General features: G+C 31.9%; 2 protein-coding genes across 2 annotated transcripts; both read right to left on the bottom strand.

Annotated features, from left to right (window-relative positions):
• Positions 1-1,525: 1,525 nt before the first annotated feature.
• Snx3 (sorting nexin 3) lies at positions 1,526-6,153 on the bottom strand. The gene is made up of 4 exons (XM_090109488.1): positions 5,878-6,153; positions 5,621-5,716; positions 5,089-5,191; positions 1,526-2,747 (listed from the first exon to the last, which is right to left on the bottom strand). Exons 1-4 carry the CDS (start codon positions 6,046-6,048, stop codon positions 2,620-2,622), a joined length of 498 nt encoding a protein of 165 aa, XP_089965614.1. The 5' UTR covers positions 6,049-6,153; the 3' UTR covers positions 1,526-2,619.
• Positions 6,154-9,200: 3,047 nt separating this feature from the next.
• Positions 9,201-17,100, bottom strand: Slu7 (Pre-mRNA-splicing factor Slu7). Its single transcript, XM_090109494.1, has 12 exons — positions 16,801-17,100; positions 15,240-15,394; positions 14,438-14,530; positions 13,880-14,069; positions 13,549-13,631; positions 12,924-13,069; positions 12,068-12,251; positions 11,419-11,564; positions 10,590-10,695; positions 10,292-10,373; positions 9,901-10,070; positions 9,201-9,400 (listed from the first exon to the last, which is right to left on the bottom strand). The coding sequence occupies exons 1-12, from the start codon at positions 16,967-16,969 to the stop codon at positions 9,227-9,229; spliced, it is 1,698 nt and encodes a 565-aa protein (XP_089965620.1). The 5' UTR covers positions 16,970-17,100; the 3' UTR covers positions 9,201-9,226.
• Between the last annotated feature and the right edge of the window lie 814 nt (positions 17,101-17,914).

The following is a 17,914-nucleotide window of genomic DNA, read 5'->3' as shown; positions in this document are numbered from 1 at the left end:
TTTTCTAAGTTAAGGAAAAAAAATATCGAAGTATATTATCTAGTTAGAAGACTATCTAGAGAAATACATAATTATTTTAACTGTTTAATATTGATTATCATTACTTTTGGATCAACCCATGTACATGGGATATTCATATCTCATACTAAATGTATGGGAGGGTTTAAAGTTAATTTTTTAGATATTTCTCGTATTATTTTTTAAAATTTATTATGGCCATTTTACTCATTAGGTTAAGTACTTTCGATATCAGTTTAAAGTTTTTTGATATCTGTAATAGTTACGGAATAATCGCCTGTGCACACTTAACGATTACACCCTGTATATCAACTGTGTGTTTGTATTTGCATAAGAATTTTTCATGATAAAACTAAACTATGCTTTCTGGGCTCAAACTATAGTTTTAAATAAAAGGAGAGCCATATCTGCGTTTTTATTAATATCGGTTCAGTGGTCTTTCCGATGATGGAAGTAGTTTTTAAATCGGTAGTTTTTTAACACGCTTTTATTAGCTTCACCTGTATCATTGTATGTAAGGACAGATTAAATTCAAACTTTTACACTAATCAAGGATCGGTGACAATACAATAATTTAAATAGTGATAGCGTGTTTTTTAGTTTCTAATCTTTATTAATTATTTAGTTAAATATTAGGTAGTTATCAACATAGAAATAATCTTTTTTTTTCTCTTTATTAGATTAATTTATTTTTTGTATAAAGATATAGAATAGGTATTCAGGTATTAAAATAAAAGCACAAATCGACACCATAGCAAATTTATTTAATTATCCTAACCTAACATGATTTACAAAACCAAATTAATGTCGACTGGTGTAAATATACTTTACATATAAGTGTTGCTATAAATACAGATAAATCAGGCTTCATTTAAACGGGCCTTAGGGCTATAACTGTATATTTTTATAATCTGTAATGTTTAACTGTATGTCATTTAAGCGAAATGAGGCGTTAACTAAAAACTAACTCATACAATCTCCGTCTATTCTTAGCGCATTTTTCACTGAATATTTATAATATTTTAGCTTTGTATTTTTTTAATTTTGAAACAATAAGTTTATAGTATAATGCCATGTTTTCATGATACCGATAGGGTAAAAAAATCGAGTAAAATATACAAAAAACAAAATAAAATGCCAAAAATAGACGATCACAATAAATATATGAGAACATGATGACTGGTTCATAAAAACAATGAGATTTATAAACTTAATATTTAGTTCGAACGATTACAAACAACTACATTATATTCGGGCCCCACGTAAAAATAATTCAATCTTTGCTATATCTGAGCCTCATTTTTACAAATTTTCTGCCTAATAATATCAAAGATACAGAATAATATTTTTTCTTCAAACTGCAACTAGCATACATACAAAACATAATTTGATTGTACATTAATTAAATACAATGTATATAAAAACAAACATATTTCATAATTCGAATCAGATCCTCGTATTATTGCAGTAGGTACATAATTAATTTAAATTGAATATAAATTTATTAAAATAAATCAAGGGTGCACGTACATTTGTACATAAAATCTCACCGCGCTAACTTCACAGTGTAAAGCGCGCGAAATTTTTTTCATAAAAAAAATAACGCAGGGCCGATTTATAACCACATTTCTAATAACTTAACGCCAAACGCTCCAATCAATAAACAATATTAACAATACCAATAATATTGCTTAACGACAACTAGGTATCTTAAATATAATTTTATTATTTTTGTTCTAAAATACATTTTTTCCGACAGACCTTACACATCGGTGACATAGACAATTATTAAGAAGTGAAATATTTGCATATAAAACATGTTACAATTATTATGGATCTGTGGAAACAATATGGAAAAATAAAAACTAAACTACTATTTGAAGATTGACCAGCAATCTAATAATAATTCATTTTAAATATAATAGATTTGATAAGCAATACAGTAAATTCTACTAATTTATGTGCAAGTGTATTCAGTTGAGAGTAAAAAAAATCCACAAACAACTAAAAAAACAAATCTTATTTAAATCCTCAAAAAATAATAAACTTTGAGTTGTTATGATTTCATTGAGAATTCAAGTCTCACAGAATATTTATATGCAAAATTTCACTTCTATTTGTGGAATGAAATAAGTGTTCAATATTGCCTAAATCTCATTATCAAATGATATAAGTGAAGGTCCAAGTTTTATCACTGTACGGGACGGCTACTTGTAAAGCAATTCTCCTTTATTTATTTAATGTTATTCTATAGTTATTTATAACTTTAGAAAAGCATTATTAATTAAATAGCAACACTAAATAAATCATGGATACAGACTGGCAAAGAAATATTAAAAAACCCGAAGGATTAATTCTTTGCAAACTAAATATTTAGGTTGGCGACATTTGCCCAATTTTGTGGGAACAAATTTTTTTTTTCTAGACTGCCAAGCCATATAAAAAATACTGTTTTACAGAAAAGCTTAATAACAAACTGATAGCACACAATATTTACCTACATTAATATTTACCTTTAATTCAAATCACGAATTATTTATAAAAATAAATAAAAATATAATGTATGGGAGAATTGCTTTACAGTATGAAGATGTTATAAGGTTATGTGTTTCGGATCTTGCCGGGGACGTAGTTCTTATCGATATTGGGATCTTGCAGGAACATGTGAAGGCATCTCTCGTTCTGGGCCAGCGGGTGACCCGCTATTTTATTTATAAACACTTCTAGACCTGGAAATAAAGATTAAAAGCATAAAATCATAAGCACAACCACAAAATTTAAACATATCTAATTCACGTTTAAAAAAATAAAAAAATTTAAGTCTATATAGGCATATAGGCGATAATAATAATACGGACATCACGTTTCCGCAAATCGACAACTAGACTATTTTGCGTGATAATAGATATATAATGGAATTGAATAAATGTGTATAATTGGGTTTGATTTCAGGACACGTAAAATAATAAAGTAGCAGTAACTAGTATAAAAAATTAGAAATTATTTGAATATAGGGTATCTACGATGAACGAAATTAATAGGTTATACATAGACACAATTATTCAATTCCAATCTGTTAGTCATTCTAATATGCTTTCGAATCGTCGTTATATTATATTACAATTATTCTCATCACTAGTTGAGAAGGAATTTTTGTCAAATAAAAGTGTCTTATGTTGATAGAAATTTGATTGAAATAATTTTACAAGTACAATTTTTTTAAAAGCATGTAAGTATCCTCAAAGTAGTTTAGTAGGTAGTGTTTAGGTAATAAGAATAGGTATCCAAAGTACTACAGGTTATTGTATAAAGATAAGAGGTAAATCGCAATCTAACAATAAACCATCATAGCGTACACCTATTTATTAATAATTCATAAATGCAAATACACAGAGATAATCGCTAAAAACGAATAACAAACAGGCCATCGACTGGCGTTTGATACTAAATATTATTGTTTATATTCCAAGACGCAACTAAGATAACTCAAGGTGAACACTAACGTCGGCAGCTGATTAAGTTAGTGCATTGTTAAGGATTCACTAATTATTTTTAACACTACTTATAATGTATTGCGCTTGTCTTATGATTGTATTATATAAATGTTATGCAAGACTTTACTGGGGATTAAGAAAGTTAATTATATACTATATTTTAATTTTACCCTTAAAAGTATTTTTTATGTTATTCAGGCAAAATTGCCCATATATTATTAGTATGTACTTGAGTGATTAATATTTGTTATTTGTTAAATTTTCATTGATGCAATAAATATATTTTCATGCAAGTGTACATTTTCATATAACAATAATATTATGCATAATGTAAAAACTAAAAACAGAAAATAATATTTTATAATTTGAGGTACATATAGGTATTGTAGAACTATTATAATAAATAAAATTTGTATTTCTTTGTCAGTAAGCTTCAAATAGGAAAAAATCTCATTAAATTCTTCATTTATTTGACATTTCAAGGTTGAAGGTAAATTATATATTATTATGCTTATAAATAATAATAGCTTGATTATTCCAATAATTAACCTTAAATGTTACAAAGCTAGGGATTACATCTTGGGATTCTTGGGTTATTTGCAGTAGTAGTAGTTACTATGTACTACGTACTAGAGAGGACATCGCTACTAAACAATTTGTAACACGAGTTAGAGTCAATCGTCTCAAACCAATTTTTTTTGTTACATTGATTGGTTTTAATTGATAAGTTTATTCATATTTTTAATAAGATAAACAATATTAATTTGTTACCTACATTGATTGGTTTTAATTTATAAGTAATAAGAGGCAGAATATCTACAAAGTCGCCCCGCGCCGCCGCACTTGTTGAACAGGTTTTCTTTGTGGTGTCCTCTCTATACATATACCTCAATGGTTATATGGCGAAAAAATATAGCTGAACTTAGGTTAAAGAATAATATAGTAGATCATTGAAATGATAATAATTTAATCAAATACACATAAAAAATATACTGTAATGCACATAAAATTATATTATGTACATTCTAAAAGTATATGAATCATGTTCTTTGTCCTAATTGTATATTTATTTTTATTGCAAAATCTGAATTCTATTTTCTTTTTTGCTGTGTGCAACAAAATCTATGCATCTGTTTGATACAATGCACTTAAACTAAACCTGAATATTGATTAAATTATTTATTTTAAGTAATTATATTACATTTACTATTTAATTCTTATTAGAAGTATTTCAACTCTAATTATTATTAGAGATTACTAACACTATTCACTTGCAAGATAAATACAATTAATATATTTTACATTGCAATTATATGATCCAAAAGTATGTAGTTAATAGATTCTTCTATACATCATATAGGTATAATAATAGTGTATTTATTCATGAATTGTTAAAGTAATATTATGGTTCATTATTTATGTGCATCTTGCAATATTCTTCAATGTATTGTACTAATAAAAAGAAGGAATTTCATAAAATATTTCTTATCAAGAAAATTTTTATAGAATGTTTATTAAATCATTTTTTTTCGATATGTTAATGGAAAATGTAAAATTAGAAAATGAAAATCCTTACCTTTTCTACGATCTTCTATAAATTCCTCTTCAAAGATACCATCATCACTTCGGAAAGGGAGTTGTCTTTTTAATGCTTTACCAGGTAAAGGTGGAACTACTATCTGTAAGAATACATAAAAGTGATGTCTAAATTTTATAATTTTACTAGCGGTCCGCCCCGGCTTCGCCCGTGGTACATATGAAAAATAGATGTTGGCCGATTCTCAGACTTACCCGATATGCACAGAAAATTTCATGAGAATCGGTCCACCCGTTTCGGAGGAGTATGCAGACTAACATTGTGACACGAGAATTTTATATATAAGATGAAAATCATTTGAAGCATAACACAAATTTAATTATTTGACATTTTCCCTAAGTTTAACAGGTAATTTATAATCTTTTCGATTTTTTTACCTAAAAAATAGTCATTTCTATTGACTCATCATTTATTTTCATCAGAGAAATTAAAACGATACGGAAAATATCAAAGGAAATTAAATACCAAGAGTCAATGACTAATGACTCACTGATAAGAATTAAACACCCACCTTACTATCCCTTTCTAGTTCGTTCCTTAGCCATTCGAAATCACTGTACCGCCGTCTCACGCTCGACTCTTTCACTTTGAACACAGGAAGATTGGTCTGGAACAGGAAATTGATTAAACTACAGCACATCGACCCTACGAACGCACAGTTGATTGCCAGAACGCCCACTTATTGTTGCACTCAATAGCGACGCACTACAAACTTGATATAATTGAATTATCACGAAATCAACTTCTAGAAGAACACCAGCCACTTACCCTCATTCGAACCTCGTAATCTGTGTACCGTTTTTTCCCAACTCCCATCGTAGTAGGGTTCACCACGTCAATTTCTAAGAAATTCGCCGGTGCAGCGTACGCATCGTCTAATGTCTGTTTTTTAACATTTAATCGCCTTGTTGCGTCGGCCGTCGTATCCTCAGCCATCATTACGTTTTATTTATCTAAGCAATCACAAACTTAAAGCCTGCTAATAATCAACAAAAAGAAAATGAGTTTGACATGAATGAAACAAATTTTGACGTTTCTAACAGAATTCGTAAATGGCGTGCGTCATTTTATAATTGCCAGATGGTTTATTGCTCTGAGTGCCATGGTGGCAGTACACATTGGGCCAACGTGTTGGGCCAACGGGTTGGGCCAACGTGTAGAGAGCCACTTGGCGGTATGTTGGCTTCATTAGCATAATTGGCGCCAATATTGGCAGGCCAACCGAATGTTGTCGGTTTTTTGTGCACACATCAAAGGATCTTGGCGCGCTCCACAAACAGCGTTCACACGTTGGTGTCTTGTTCAGTTTGTTGTTACTCGTCAGCGGAGACAGTATCGTTGCGCGTCAATGAAATTTACGTTTAACCATGTTCCGATAGCGATGGCGGCGCCGAGGTTTTACAATTCGTAGAATTGTATCGACATGAAGGAATAATTTGGAATCCACGGCATGAACTACACAAAAATAAAACCATATGACTCAAAAAATTAGATGTTCTATTTTCTATTTATTATATTATTCTAGATGTTTTTCTTATCTCACTTTCATACAATGCGATAAAAAAATGAATATATTTATAAAATGAGTAAAATAGTATTAAAAAGTTACTTGTTCTTAAAAATTAAATAACAATATACAATGAGCATGATTTTGATCAAATTGTGCTTTATTACCTACATAAATAATATTATCATTTAATATAATAATATCTAAAATCTAATCTTTAAAGTTTCGTTTTATAGGTAGTTAAAATTAAATTAAATGTACCTAAAATGTACACATTTTAAACATTTGAAAAAATCTAAACATAATAATGTTTTATTTATACAGATATAAAAAAGGACAATAGAGATTGGAAAATGGTATCATCGCAGACGGCAGAGTAGGTACACTCATTGTTATTGATGCACATGTACGTAATAATTAAACGCACTGTATAAATAAATTGCCGCGGCTGCAAGAACTTCTACGGACTACGTCCATCCTTGAAGCGCCAATGCAGAATGATCAGTACGCCAATGTGTGAACAGGAATCTTGATATCCTTCATTTTTTCCCAACACGTTGGCCCAACGCCTTGGCCCCATGTGTACTGCCGCTACCAGATAGTAACAAAATATCTATGGTATTTAGACAAAGAGCTTGATCGTGTATTTTTTTTTAAAAAGTTGTTGCAAAGTTGCAGGTTCCATACATTGAAAATTATTATGCATCGAAAGCTTTGAAAAATCGTATACATTTTTTTGCTTTGAAAATTGACAATGTGGCTCAACAATCCTACTAATATTCCCCGTTTTCCAATTACAGCACTAGAGCGCATTAAGCGGCATAATGCTTAACGTTGAATGTTCCAACTACAGCAACGCTTCGCACAATCGAGCACTAGAAAAAGTAATGCGCGTGAATTGATGCGTGCAATCGATTTATCGTTAGTAATTATTAATTGTTGGAAAAAATTTTAAAGCTTTCGTTTCATTGTAGTTTTTTCGAAATAATCAAAGTTAATTCAAATTGTGTTAAAAAAATAAATATAAGTATGGATGAAGGTACAAACATTGAAAAAAATGTTAATGAAAAAATCAAAATTCAAATTACTTAAAATAATCGTAAATATTTTTCAACCAATTATTATGTATATAGGTCTACCAGAATCTGATGGCATATTTATATTTAAGAAATAAAAGATTTTCATGTGGCAACTTATTTGACAACTATCAAATTGGTTGTCAAATTATTTGTCTTTTTTGCAGTTGTTATATAATTTTTAGGATTTTGTCTAAAAAATCTTCGAAAATGTCGAAAAAGCCGCTGTGATCACAAGCAAGAGGTGTTGTTTATAATGTGTATAGAAAAATATTTGATGAAGAAGGGTCAAACACATCACAATTTTCAATTTAGAAGATTTTATTGGTAAATTGGACTTACCCGCTTTGATACTTTTAATTAAAAAATATTATATGTAGGTAACTATAATATTGTTTGTTGATTGGAATATAATTTTATGAAAACTTATTACAGGAGTTTCCAATACGGCTATTCGTCAAGTCCAAGCTGTCCAAGTCAATTTTATAATGTGTGTATCTGTTAATACTTACGAAAATAAACATAGTTTTACATATTATTTTACTTTTATTTTATTTTATAAAAAATTATAAGCAGTCTAGTTTTCTATCGATATAACATCGATATTTTCACATGGCATAATGATAATGAACATACAAATATAGGTATGTGTAAATAATAATATGTATTACCTGTGTAAAAGTAATATGTATATTATACATGTAAGTATGTACCTACATAATATTAAGTGGATATCTCATTATTAAGTACAGTATTGTCCACTTATGTAATGTGACTAATGATATTGAGAACAAACTAAAAAATAAGCAGTATCAAGATCGATCAGTCCATTTTCCCTAGGGTTGCACACTCAAAATTTTGATTTCCCTAATTGCCATCAGATTCTGGTTTACCTATACCACTTTATTTACACATTAATGAGGTTATTGCTAACTCTATGAATAATTTTTTTTTTCAACACTGAACATAGCGCAACCTGCTGGTGCGTTTCACGTTCCAATTAAGCATCAGCATAATTCGGCATTGTGCGGCACTGAGTCGCATTATGCTCTGTAATTGGAAAACGGGGATTATAAATGTGAAAGTTTGTCATGATGTTTGTGTGTGTTTGTTACTCTTTCACGCAAATACAACTGAACCGATTACAATGAAATTTAGCACACATATAGAGGGTAACTTGGATTAACACATAGGATAGGTTCTATCCCGGAAATTCCACGAGAACGGGAACTTTGCGGGTTTTCCTTTGAAAACGCGGGCGGAAATCTAGTATCATAATATTTTATGATGTGGGTCAAGAAAGTATTCAAATCATTTGGGTATTTGTATTCGGTAGTTATGCAAAAATTCAGTATCGGCCAATGGAGAGGAGTAATTTTAGAAAAACCATTAACAATGTATGAGAAATTGAATCATTTCTTATTCTTTAGATCTGATTGAAATAAAAAAATATTTTTGATGTCGTCACGTATATTTTTAACATTACTTCAAAATAAAACAAACACATGTCTAATTAATCTTTATTCACATTGAATCACATGAACTGACTCATAGGGTCTTCCTCCCGTCTTCGCTTCATCATATAGGCCTCCATTTCTTCACTAGTCGGTTCTTTGACTTCTACCATACTATTGTATGGCCGTTTCCTTTCATCTTGAGCTAGGAGGTGTTCCGCGCGCTTTTGTTGCCTTTCTTCTTTTTCTAACGCCTGTTCGAAAAAAAACTATTAAAGAATATTGTTCGGACAGCAACGGCATAAGGTTAAATATTACTTGTCCTAAATAAATAAAAATGTCATTTTCATGTAACAAGTAAAAAAAATATGACGCGGTGAAATTATTAAAATTTAGCTCACTTTAAAAGGAGGCAAAGACACATCATTATTTAAAAAAATGTAATTACCTACTACTTTTAAAGAAATAAACTATGTACAACATAATAAGTTCATGCTCCTAAACTCATCTATAGGTCTAAGAACGCTGACGGTTAAGCTGCGCATTGGCAATTTATTGGTCTATTTGGTGTTATGAGGTGGTATAAGAATAACAAATATGTAGTTGCGAAGCCACGACTCGAGAGCCTACTTCAAAAATAAAATAAGCAGCAAATAACTTTCGTGCTAAACTCGATACATGCCAAACCACATCCCATCACTTTCATCCAGCGTTCTTTTTACATGATTCGCGTTATAACTACATGCAAAAATACCTTTTTCAACTTATCCTCTTCCTTCTTCTCTTTCTTACTCTTCTTCTTCTTTGCATTTTTCTTATTCTTTTTCTTCTTGCTTGTCTTCTCTGTTTTCGTCCGCGTGTCCATTTCGGATTCTGACGACGAACTCTCTGACGATTCTGACGATTTCTCCGATTTTGTTGTTACTAGTGTAAAGAAAAATATTTATGCAATACATTTTTTAAAGGAACATAAACACAAAAATTTATTTAATTCTGTAGAAAGTAGAAGCATATACAGCCAGAGAAAAGCGTTTTTTTTTTATTCTCGCATACACCTTCATTTTAAAATATTGTTACTAGCGAAAAAATATAGTATAGATTATACGACATAATAATACAGGTAATATAATTTATTATCACAGTACCTTTCTTTTCTGCTGTACTAGTGGAAGGTTCTGGAACATCCATTACAACAGATTTACCGGCTTCGCCTACGCAGTATGACATCTGTGAACAAGATAATAATATAATTGGCACACCATACAATATTTATATAAATACTTTTATATTCTAGTAAAATTTTCTTCGCGTTAATAATATAATTACAGAAATAGGAGAGCAATACGACAAAAAAAAACATCATCTAAAAATGCTTTCAATACAATATGTACTATTTTAGGCAACACTAAGTTTCAAATAATTTTCGAATATGGCAACACTTACCTTTATAAAGGAATGGCAACACTTGTATCCCCACTGCCCGTCCTTCCAGTACGAGCCCCAGACAGTCGTGTGGTTGTTTATGAGAACATCTTCCTCATATTTACTCCTGAAATAAGAAAGATATATGAAGCTTAAGCTATTGCATAGCTTCTATCGCGGGCCTTGAGCGCGGGGACGGAATCGAGAAATTCCGTAACGAAAAAACCTCACGCTCCCCACGGGGACGGGCGCGGAGGTGTGGCTTGAAGGCATAGCATGCAATAGCTTTACCGCGGCAGTCCCCGAGTGACACACGTGGTTTTTTATATTTAGGGCCGATTTTTCAATCCTTGGTTAAAATTTATTCGTCCAATAAAGAATTACACGAACATTTTAAAATGTCACCTGTAAACTGTCATATACGGACAATTAGAATACATTTTTGAATTGGTAGTTTAATATGTTATTCGATGAATAAGTTTTAACCAATGATTGAAAAGTAAGCCCTTAGTATCTTAATTTAGTTATTGAACTACATATGGTCTATATTACTCACTTAATTGTGAGCGATTTTTGGTATTTCGACTGACCGGTTGGCTTGGTTGGTAGAGGCCCTGCCTTTCAAGCCACAGGTCGTGGGTTCGATTCCCACCCGGGGCAAATATTTGTGTGATGAACATAGATGTTTGCTCTGTGTCTGGGTGTTGATTATCTATATAAGTATTTATTTAAAAATTATATATGTATGTTTATCAGCCTGGTTTCCATAACACAAGTGAAAGCTTAGTATGGGATCAGATTGTGCCGTGTGTGAAAATTGTCCTGAAATATTTATTTATTTATTATTTACTTGAGCCAGGACTTCTCAGCGGCGGCCAACAAAGTGCCGTCCCTATTGTACGTAGTGAAGACTTCGCTCTGCGCCAACAGTAGGGCTCTGTCGGGCGCCGCCAGGTGCTCCGCCCCACCGTACTTGTCTAGTACTGATTGTTTCACCTGCGAGATAAAAAGGTATTTTGTAAGGAGGTTAAATTAATCGACCAGACCGGTAAAGTTATACTTGTACAAAAAAAAATTGTAACTATTATATGTGAAATTATATAATATTTTGAACGGTTTATAGTGAAATTATTAAACCGGATTTATACAATTTCATCTGCACACAAATGTGCTACAATGAAAAACGAATTTTAGTTGAATAATTGTTTTATCGGAATGGTACAGACTACAGAGTAAGCAGTCAGTGCTGGATAGTTGGGTCCAGCACTAACTGCATCATCTGTATACAATAATAAATATGATATTGTATAACAAATTATAGTGAAATGTTTATACCGGTACAGTTTAGATTAAGCAACTAATGCTGAATGGGTGCGTCCAGCACTGATAACTTCACCTGTGAGCGGAAAAGGGTATGTAATGATGAAATTATTTGACAGGACCAGTACAGAATACAGATACACCTGTATCTTGCTGGCACACTCACTCTATACAATTACCTTTGTCTTAAACTGCTGTTTCTTCTCATGATAGTCCTGCTGCAGAAGCTGCAATTTCGTGGGTTCGGCTAACAGATGTACATCCAGTCCTTTGGCTTGTGCCTCCCAAGCGAAGACTTGTGCTTGTGCGTGTGAGGCTGTGTCTCCGGTGAGACGGACGAAGTTCTCGCCTGCGTAGTCGCTTCTGGAAAGTTTTACATTGTTTATATAGTTTTATAGATTTTTTGTGAAATAAAGAGGAAATAAATGCAATAGTGCTATAGTTTTTTATATTATACAAGCTTTCCGCCCGCGGCTTCGCCCGCTTTGTCTAAAACCTAATAAATTATATACTAAAACCTTCCGCTTGAATCACTCTATGTATACAAAAAACCGCATCAAAATCCGTTGCGTAGTTTTAAAGATAGGTACCTATTTCACATTATGTAACTACATATTAATCAAAAATAAATATAGAAATTATTGCATCGTCACTGATCCTTGATAAGTGTACAAATTTTGACCCAGTTACACTCGAGTTTAGGAATCACACAGGTACAAACATACAGGTGAAGCTAATATAAGCATCTTAAGACCTTTAGTTTTCTAATAAAGTCGTATTTTGTAAGAAAATGTTTAAATTCATTGACAAATTACAGAGACATCATGAAAAATGTTATTAATTTATATACATCTTTCCAACCTGAATTTTGTGTCAGTGTTTCGGGTCATTTGTATCAGGATGGCGGTTCTACAGGGGCCTTAGTACGCAATGACAAAAAGAAAAATGATGGTCAGAACGCTGTTACCGGATACCTTAAGGTACTAGATAAAATATTATATTATCTTCACCGTGTGTGACGCGCTTAATACTTACTCTGCAGCCTCAGGGTGTGGATTATCTCTCATGGAACGCGTCTTAGGATCGTAGTATGCGGAATTGAGGTCCAAATTGCGCAAGTACTTCGCTGTGTCTTCACGAATACGAAGATTTCGCACTGTAATACGTTGTTTTGAATCCACCTGTGAATAACAATTTATTGTTTTTTTAAGGGCCAATTTTTCAATGCTTGGATAAAACTTATCCGTCCAATAAAGTATTACACGATAATATTAAAATGTCACGTAAACTGTCAAATATGGGCAATTAGGATACGTTTTTAAAATGGTAGTTTTATACATTATTCGACGAATAAGTTTTAACCAAGGATTGAAAAAAGAGCCCAGTGTTATAATAAATAAATGGAATATTGTGAAAAAAACAAATTTAATTACAATTTTTTTTTGATAGATTCTAAACAAATGTTACACACTTGAATGTTATTTATAGAATATTTTCTGATAGTTTATAAAGATATAATATGGTTAATGAATGTATGATGAGTTCGGTTTTTATTTTTTATATAGAATTTTTTTATTTTTATTTTTGATTTAAAGAAAGCTTAATCAAGTAAGGGGGGCACAAATCACAATATTCATTGAAAAGTATTATAAATACAAACCTTAGTACCAGGCATGTCAACTTCATCCACATATTTGTCTTCGTCTTCACCTTCATTGTCGTCATCTTCCATTGCTGTTGGATCTGAAATTTATAGGTTTTATAACAATTTGATCAAACTCAAAATTATATTGGTAATTTATTAAACTAACTAGCGGTCCGCCCCGGCTTCGCCCGTGGTACCTACATGTTTAAACTATCCTATCTCTCAAGTTGGATCGAACTGCACATGGGGTGCGAATTTTATTATAATCGGTTAAGTGGTTTAGGATTCCATTGAGGACAAACATTGTGACACGAGATTTATATATATTAAGATTAGGATATTCTACCTTCCTCCAACTTCTTGGCTCTCATTTCTCGTTTCGCCTCCTCAACCTTTTGATATTCCTCTATAATAGCTTTATGCTCGGATGGATCGTAGCCATTCCATCTGTCCCTTTTGCCGTCATAACTTAAGTTTAGGTTGGGCTGGTTGAATTCATCTGGCGCGATACCTGCGTTTGTGAATTTTGCTCCAATCTACAGAATAAAATAATGGTTTTATCATACATATTCAATAAAAAATGTGTGCGTGTACTAGTGTACACACGTAAGAAGTGAAACTTCTTTATGACCTTATTTTTCAAAAAATAATTTACTATATGCAACTTTACGCACGGGACGGGACGGGATAAAAACAAGATGGCGCGTAATGGAAAAATGTTACACAAAATTTTTTTCCAACCCCCATAAAGAAGTTTCACTTCAAAAAACAGATATTTAAAACACAAAGTTCATCTTTTCCAAAAAAGATTCTTCAAATTAAGTATTTACGTTATAGCTCTTTATATTAAGAATCAATAACTTATTAACATACTTATAGAAATAAGTTAAAGTTAATGTCTTACCTTTCTGGGCCTTTCAAGACAATCTTTTTTCTTATGTGTCATTGCTCCACAGTTCTCACATGCACCCTTCCTATATTTGGTAGAAACTGAGGTCTGTAAAAAAAATATACTTATTTAATTATAGTTTTGCAAATAAATATAATTCTAATGGTTTCCATTTCTTTAAATACTCTGTGCTGACCCCGGAAATTAAATGTTCCAGTCATAATAATATTAACATTTAATATAATAACAGCATATATAAACATACATACATACATTTTATTCACATCATCACTACATAGTATAAAACAAAGTCGCTTTCTCTGTCCCTTTGTATGCTTAAATCTTTAAAACTACGCAACTGATTTTGATGCGGTTTTTTTTATAGATAGAGTGATTCAAGAGGAAGCTTTTAGTATATAATTTATGTATTAGGTTTTAGACAAAGCGGGCGAAGCCGCGGGCGGTAAGCTAGTTTACAATACAACAAAGTTATAAAAATGTAATCATATTCTCTTACATAAGAAATGGAAATATTGACTCCTTGATACTTTATTTTATCACTTACTAGATTTCCGCCCGCGGCTTCACCCGCGTTTTCAAAGGAAAACCCGCATAGTTCCTGTTCCCGTGGGATTTCCGGGATTAAACCTATCCTATGTGTTAATCCAAGTTACCCTCTATATGTGTGCTAAATTTCATTGTAATTGGTTCAGTAGTTTTTACGTGAAAGAGTAACAAACATCCATACATCCTTACAAACTTTCGCCTTTATAATAGTATTAAGATCACACTGTAATTAACATTTTAAAACACTCACAGTATCAACACCCTTATTATAGAATGTGTCGAGTTTGGTAAACTGTCCTTCCCTGTCTTCCTGTGGACGCTGATGTTTGAGAGTCGGCCCAGACGTCCCATAGTACCATGGGGCAGATGATATGTATTGTGGTATATGCGGATTTATGTCCTTTCCTGGAATATTAAGCGAGATAAAATTTTGTTGAAATGAAAGGAGTTCACATAAAAAAATTGTTGTTCAGGTTTTGGTTTTACAAATTTTAGGCTTTATTATTTTAATTATTGATTTCTTGATTTGATCAATATAATAACCTAATTTGTATAAAAGTAGCTTATTAGTTAATTGCAGGCTGCATTGATCGATGAGTCATTGAATTATGAACTTGTGTTTCAGATGACAGAACATAGTTCTTATTGTGTACAATTAAATAAAACAGTGTTAAATATACTTAAGTTTTGATGAAACAGAGAAACTGAGCTTTAAATGTTAATGCATTGTTAATACATATCGTAGGAAAATATATGTATTTACAATGCAACGGTAGGCTTTTGTATTGACTATGATGTTGTTTACACAAGTAATTTAACTAGGGATGTAACGATACCGATACCGATACCGATATATCGGCCGATATATCGGCAAGCCGATATATCGGTATCGCCGATAATAAATCAACCGATACCGATATTTTTTAATTAAATTCTTTCTTTTCTTTTATGTTTTTGCATTGTATTCATTCATATTGTTTTATTTCTGTTTCTGTAATAATGTTAACCCATTGACCACCGAGCGGCCCGATCGGGCCGAGACACAATATATTTTCTATTGTGTCTGTGATCCGAGGACTGACGGATTAAGGAAGAGCGGAACCTCCTGACACAAGCATTTTATTTGTTTACTAGGAGTGTTCCAATCACAAATTTGTTTATGTAAAGGAAAGAAATAAATAATTTTGAATTTTTTTAATTTTTAACGTGATAACGTTTTTAAAATCGTTTTAGTCGGTTGACATGTTCATAAACTTGTGTCACACCAAAACCTCACGAGCGCGATCGCAGGTATAACGAGAGAGAGACGGACCGATCTCCCGTTTCATCTCGAGCGCTGCCACTGCATTATGTTATCACGTAAACATCTCGATCGTAAACCTACTTTACAAACAACCAATTTTTTTGATATAAAATAATTCAAAAATCCGCGCCCAATGAACGATGCGGGAGGCCGCCCGCGCGTGCGCACTTTGTTTTCTGAAAAAAACTCTACCAATTGTAAACTTTTATTAGGTACTGATTGTATGTGTATTACTTAAAGTTTAACTGACTTCGTAAAATAATAATACTAAAATAAATGGTTTTGTTGTTTTTTGATTTGGCATTTTTATTTAAAAGAATACGATTAACAGTTGTCTCTGTTAAATGTTGGTAACTTTTTATGCATACTTCACTATTTATTTTTCTACCAAGCCATCGATATCGGTATCGGTATCGGTATCGCCGATACATTACTACAAATATCGGTATCGGTATCGTATCGGCAAAATCATGTATCGTTACATCCCTAAATTTAACCTATAAATTACCTGTTTCATCGACAGCAGCAGGTGCTGTACCCGCTTTTCGAGCTTCCTCCAATTCTTTGGCCTTACGCCAATCCTCCCTGGATTTCTTTTTAGGTTCATCATCTTCTTCACCTAATTCATCTTTATTGCGCAGTATCTGAGACACTGCTACTTTTGCAGTGGTTGTCATTGTTGGTTTTTGTTAATTGATTCTTATTATATACAGTTCATATCATAAATAAGACTTAATAATAATTGATTTTAAAAGAAATGTAAATATACTCCGATTCAATCACAATAACAGGCCGTAGACGTCAATCAAATCAATCACTGATCACATCACAACAATATGGCAGCCGACTAGACATGGGTAGGTAATGCGTGTAATAGTACAAAAGTAATATCACTTTGACACGTAATGCAACATCACGCATTACGCATCAGTTACAAACATCACTCGCATCACTCTTTTTTTTATTTTGTTTTACATTTGCTTGCGTTGATTACAATTATTAACAAACAACATAAAGTACGTGGCCAAGTATGAAGGAAAATCAACTACATTTTTTTAATATTTACTTAAATTGTAATTTTACGATATGTAATAACTAATAAGTATTGCAGTTATTATTGCTATTTTTCAATATTATGATCTGTAATACTTCACATATCAGCATTAATATAATATAGACATTATAATATTATTAATGTCATCATTTCATTAAAAATCGATCGGGTAATGTGTGATGTTACGGAGTAATATCACTTCCGTGGAAGAGATGCGTGATGTTGCATTACTATTTGACGTACTGTTTTGCGCATGTCTACAGCCGACATATTATGTCAAATTGACAGTAACCATAGACATTGTAGATACCTAGATGGACAGAGTCGATATACTTTGTTCGAGAAACTTGCCAGATTTAATATTTATAAAAAAAAATATGGGCATAATAATTCGAAAATTCATTAGTTTTCATCTTAGATCATTAAGTAATGGATGGAGCACGCTGGCAAATGTTCTAACTAAACTTTCTGCCGATTTTGGTGCGGGGAGTGTAACTCACACTATGAAACACAATCACACATTCACAAAAATAATTTGTGTCTTTACAAACTCAAACTATTACAAAAT

The sequence above is a fragment of the Colias eurytheme genome, chromosome 14 (genome assembly GCF_061535395.1).
Source record: "Colias eurytheme isolate Ceu_HAF_F1 chromosome 14, ilColEury1 Martin Lab GWU primary, whole genome shotgun sequence".
Taxonomy (NCBI): domain Eukaryota; kingdom Metazoa; phylum Arthropoda; class Insecta; order Lepidoptera; family Pieridae; genus Colias; species Colias eurytheme.
The sequence above is the reverse complement of the archived record's forward strand: the minus strand, read 5'-3'. Positions and strand labels throughout refer to the sequence as shown.